Here is a 6,000-nt window from a genome sequence, read left to right as displayed (position 1 = left end):
TTGGGATTTATCAAATACATTTCCCCCAAAAAATGCCACTTATACTCCAGTGCGACTTATATATGTTTTTCTCCTTCTTTATTATGCATTTTCGGCAGGTGCGACTTATACTCCTACAATTAAATTATTATTTATATGTATATATTATTTCAATTGAATTATACAGTATATATGTCAGTTTATAATCCTTTGTTAATTTATCATTTTTTTTCAAAGTTCATCATCAATCCTATTTATTTCTTGTGCATTATCCTTTTTTTCAAAACTTTATGTAAATCAAAAATCCAAAAAAGTCCCTCCCTGGTTGAAGTCTTACAGTATAATCGCTGCCTTTGCATCCTGCAGCCCCAACAACGTGTCTGCTGCCATGGCAACTGCGGAGGAGCATCGAGCAGCGCCGCCTGCTTTTGTGCAATGGATGTCGCTCCTAGCAACGACCAATCAAAAGTTGCCATCCCCCCCTTTTTCTCTTGTGCAGGAAGGAGGGGGCAGCGGCGTGAAGACGGAGGGATTGAGTGGGTGGGCTTTTGGGCATCACGCATCACGCCGAGCAATAGGACGCGCGCGTCGTCACTCTCCGTCCTTCCTAGACGTGGATTGGTGGAGCCGGCCCCTGACTTTGCAATCATATAAACATGTCTGCCGCTCGCCCATAGTGTGTGAGCCCCAAAAAGCCTTTAGCAGGAGAGCGCGCCGCTGCTCTACATCAAACTGCGTTAAAAAAAAGGGAAAAAAAAAGAAAGAAAAAAGTCTTATTATGCATTTGCCTGCCTCGCTCCGCAGGAGTAAATCTTGATTACCACGCGGGGATGTGCACACGCACGGACGACACGCACGTGGACGGCTTTTTCCCGCAGATCGCTCGCGCTTTCATCACTATCAGCAGCCTAAGTACGCGCGCCTAACATTTTGGGGCTTTTTTTTTTCCCTCGCTGCGTGACAGGAACCTAGACCCCTCCTCTGCAGGGCGGGGCGTGCATTTTCAGTTTTCTATTTTTTTTTTTTTTTTGCGTGTGTATTTTTTTTTTTTTTTTTTCTGCTGCTCTCCCCCTCGTGTTGCCTCGCTCTGACACGTCTGCACTGAGTGAGTGGCATTGGCACGCTGTCAATCGCTCACTATCAAACAACATAAAACACACACAGGCGCACAGGCTGCACCTCATAAATTCTAGCTAGGTGAGATATTTTTTTTTTTTTTGTATTTTCTATTTTTGGCGCATCGCTTTTTTGTAACCCAGCGCGTCTTTACTCATTTCTAACCCTGAGCTTCTTCTTCTTTTTTTTTTTTTTTTTTAAAAAAAAGCAGAAATCTCACAACTTTTTGCACATTTTTTTTTACTATCAAAACACATTGGACACTACCTTTTTTTTTTTTTCTTTTTTTTTTTTTAAACATATTTTTTTTTTAAATATTTGCAGCGTTGGATATTTTTGCCTGCCCCGGGGAGGATTTTTTAAGCGATGCACCGGAGCGCCAATAAATGAGAGATCACCAAAAAAAGGAGCGAAAATCCCACAAAAAAAAAGACAAATTGGCGTGGAGATTCGTGCTGGATAAGATGGACAACTATCGGCAGTTTTGACAGAGAAGTTCTGCATTAAATAGGCATATTTATGCAATATTCTCCAAACGCCGTCTCCCGTGTTGACACTTTGGACCGCGCGTAATTTGGACACTTTTACGCGTCAACATCGCTGCTATTTTCCTTCTTCTTTTTTTTTTTTTAAAGCGTGTGTGTTTCGGACCACACTGCCGTTGCATCTTCCTTGTCTCCTAGCCCGTTTCGTATATATGAGTTTTTCAATTTGCGTGGCCCAGTGCGCGGACTCTTTAGCGGCACCGATGGACGACCAAGCCCGCATCATGCAGTCGATCGGCGGCGTCAGTCTGGCCGGCCACTCGGTACAAGGGGGCATGGCCCTGCCGCCTCCGCACGGACACGACGGCTCGGACGGAGACGGGCGCAAGCAAGACATTGGCGACATTCTTCATCAAATTATGACCATAACCGACCAAAGCCTGGACGAGGCGCAAGCAAAGTTGGTTGTTTTATATGATTTAGTAACTCTCTCAAAGATTGTCATTGTCAGTTAATGCGTAAAAAAGTAGAGCTGTGGGGGTGCGTTTAAAGGCAATCAGGTGTATTTAGTGCCTCATAAAACCTCAAGCACATGTGACAATATTTTAAGCCATGTGTTACAAAAAAAGTTTGTGTGCATGTGATTTCCAGAAGTTTATTGAACGCATCATATTATAGGCATTTAGTCCTATTGACATAGCTATATGACAGTCTGGCCCAACAGTGTAAATAAAGTGTTGTTGTTGTTACCTTAGGCAGATGCTTCTGCAAGGCATTTATAGTCAATAATGCATAACGTGACATATCAGTGAACTTATATCAATATGTTATCTTGTCTTATACTGAAACAGGAAACATGGACTCAACTGTCACAGAATGAAACCAGCACTCTTCAGCGTTCTCTGCGAAATCAAGGAAAAGACAGGTAAGAGTTTGTTTGTTGTTGTGTTTCAAAATTAGCCTAATGATCATATTGTATTGAATAGTAACACACACACACACACACACACACATGTCTCGCCTCCCATTGAGAGGAATGACTGCAGTCCAGGTCACGGGCAACCTATGACCGGTTTAATTAGTCACGCTGTTAAATATGACCATGTGGTCACAGAAGTCGTTTTCTATGCATAATGTGTATTTTTTTTATTCAATTTAAAATGGGTAGATGTTTCTCTATCATTTAAGCCCAAATTGCTTTGATAAAAAAAAAAAAAAATCATAATCATTAGCAAATAATTTTGCTTCAAGTTTTAAATCATACAGCATATAATCAAAGTATGTTTAAAAACAGCAATTGTCTTTTTTTTAAATATATTTCTACATTGTGCTTTAATTATGTTTTTTTTTTTATTCTGGTACAACTGATATCTACAGTTTCCAAAATTATAGCAACTAATGCACACATTGTCATCCATGCATATTTCAATGGAAGCATAATGTATTATAATATCTGAGATTGATATTGTCACAAGATTTTTCACAGCGTTTTCTTTCCAAGCGAGCGTTAAAAGCTGCCACACTGCACGTCGACAAAGTTACTTTTTTACTATTCCCACGACAGTTTTCTGTTACAGTTACAAGATTATAGCAAAACATGCCCTCATTGTCATGCATGCATATCTCAATATAAACTTTTTTTTTTAATGTATTATGTCTGAGGTAGATATTGTCACAAGTTTTCACACTGTTTTCCTTCCAAGAAAACGTTAAAAGCTGCTACACTGGACATTTTCACAAAGTTCACAATTCATATTGCATTTTTTTTTAACAGACACACTTGCCACCATACAACAAGTTTTTTTTTTTTATTGAAAAAAAATATTCTTGCATTTTGCACTGCTTTTGCCAAAAGACATGATCAACTATTGCGTCTTACATAACTGCATTTTCTCAGAAGCATGGGAAGAAAACAATGGTGTGAGTTTGGAGTCATTTTAGCCAACCTGATAACTTGTCAGATTTGTGACCTTTGTGCGGTTTATGAGGAAATTGGCTCGGGGGAGATCATAAAAGTTTATGAACTCTCCCCCCCTACTCAGGTGGCGGCCACAGAGGCAGACAGAGGGTCGGTATAATACAGTATAGTCAAGCCGAGGTGCTCATGCTTCGTGCCGCCTAGCTGTTAAGACAAAGCAAAGGGAAAAAAGAAGAAACGATGCAGCTTTAATTGTGCAATAAATACTTGTAAATGACTTTTATATTAACTTCAAACATATTTTTACATTTACTACTCATGTAATGCCCTGCACTTGGCATTTTTTAATGAACACTTACATGAAGGAAGCACAGCAGGTTTAACTGGAACTGAAAAATAGGCTGCGGATGAAAAATTATAGATGCTTGTGTTGTATTCCTGGGGTTTTTGCATGTAAATGAGTGCAGGTGTTATGAGTGTGTTTGTGCACGGGTAACCTGTGGTTGGGAGTCAGTGACAGAGCTCAGCTGGTGTGGTGGCCTTGTTGACCGCCTTGTTTTTGCAGCACACAGTGCACCTTTCACTGGCCCGTGTAGCATCGCTCAGAGGGAATCCGTGGCCCTTTTCATGTCCCCTCACATGACACACGGGGGTCTGTACGCTAGCTATGGATATGGTCTTAAATGTTGGAACTGAAAGCGATCCCAGGATGTAATGGATAAGAGCAATTGCTATATTTTTAGGAACTCGTTTAGTGCAAATATAATCTTTTGCACTGAATGCAAACTATTCTAAAAGCTGCATTTACGCAACAGTGAGACCTAATAAAGAAGGGCTGTTAACTCACAAAAAAATATCGCATTAATCATGTATATACATAGATTAACCATACAATTGATTGTGACCGTGCATGCTCCCTTAGCTTAACCTGAAAGGTTGTTTTACGGTCAGTGATCAGGTCAATGCATATGTTAGTAAAGAGATTCCAACTGGTGTGTTTGCTGGCAAATTTAATAAAAAAATGCGGTCTGACTGGACTTTAGATTAAACTGTTACCATGTTTTGAGCAAATAAATGTAGTGCATGCACGTAGCCTAAACCTTTTTCAAAAACAATGTTACTGAATGTCATCGTGACGATACAATTTGCAATTATGCCCAAATATTGGGATATTTTTTAAGTTAATTTAAATCAAGCAAGTAAGTAATAACCTGTGATTAATTATAATTAATCAAAAATTCCAAAGTGTGATTCATCTAATTTAAAAAAATAATAATAATTTCACTGTACTAAAAACAACTTTTAGAACTTCCAGGCTCTTGCCTAACTGTTTTTGTTGAGCTTCAGTAATATTCTGCATTGCTAATGCCTTAGAAGTATTCATTCACTTTAATATGGTAATCAAGCATTATGCAAAAAAAAAAGAAAAAGAAAAAAAAAAAGAGAGATTTGGTAGCAGCATGAAGTCATTTGCCTGTCACCAAATTGAGAGTTTTTAGGGCCACCCACATGTACACTTTCTTTGGATTTACTTTCAGATAAAAGTCACGTCAGAGACATTCTTTGTCTTTCAGTCCAACGGTTTGTGCCGTACCGACCAAATTGTCCGTTTTTATCCGTTTCTGAATTTTAGGACAAAAGGCACATTTGTGTCATACGTATATATATATATATATATATATATATATATATATATATATATATATATATATATATATATATATATATATATATATATATATATATATATATACATATATATATATATATATATATGTATGTATGTATATATATATATATATATATATATATATATATATATATATATATATATATATATATATATATATATATATATAGAGCGGTAGAAAATGTATATATATATATATATATATATATATATATATATATATATATATATATATATATATATATATATATATATATATTTTTATATATATATGTATGTATGTATATATATATATATATATATATATATATATATATATATATATATATATATATATATATATATATATATATATATATACGGGACAAGCGGTAGAAAATGTATATATATATATATATATATATATATATATATATGGGACAAGCGGTATAAAATGTATATATATATATATATATATATATATATATAAATATATATATATATATATACACACACACATATAAACATATGTATATACACACACATACATATATATATATATATATATATATATATACATATATACACAAAGAGACAAATATATATATATATATATATATAGACCCTGAAATATATATATATATACATATATATATTTACAGTATATATATATATATATATATATACGGGACAAGCAGTAGAAAATGGATGGATGGAAGGATGGATATATATATATATATATATATATATATATATATATATATATATATATATATATATATATATGTATTATATATATATATATACATATATATATATATATATATATATAT

The 6,000-nt window shown here is 35.1% G+C and overlaps 1 protein-coding gene across 8 annotated transcripts in view; it reads left to right on the top strand.

Annotated features, from left to right (window-relative positions):
• The first annotated feature begins 673 nt into the window (after positions 1-673).
• Positions 674-6,000, top strand: part of pbx3b (pre-B-cell leukemia homeobox 3b) — a 170,093-nt gene continuing 164,766 nt past the window's right edge. For 5 of the 8 annotated variants that reach the window (XM_061986117.1, XM_061986116.1, XM_061986113.1 and 2 more), the window contains exons 1-2: positions 674-2,040; positions 2,432-2,505. In XM_061986117.1, the coding sequence (XP_061842101.1) occupies positions 1,793-2,040; positions 2,432-2,505 (322 nt within the window). In that variant the 5' untranslated portion in view covers positions 674-1,792. Of the gene's footprint in view, positions 2,041-2,425; positions 2,506-6,000 lie in introns of all 8 variants that reach the window. The other 3 variants (XM_061986112.1, XM_061986114.1, XM_061986109.1) reach the window with 1 other exon arrangement.

Source organism: Nerophis lumbriciformis, linkage group LG12 (genome assembly GCF_033978685.3).
Source record: "Nerophis lumbriciformis linkage group LG12, RoL_Nlum_v2.1, whole genome shotgun sequence".
Taxonomy (NCBI): Eukaryota; Metazoa; Chordata; class Actinopteri; order Syngnathiformes; family Syngnathidae; genus Nerophis; species Nerophis lumbriciformis.
Note: the sequence above shows the minus strand (reverse complement) of the source record. Positions and strands in the feature narration are given on the sequence as shown.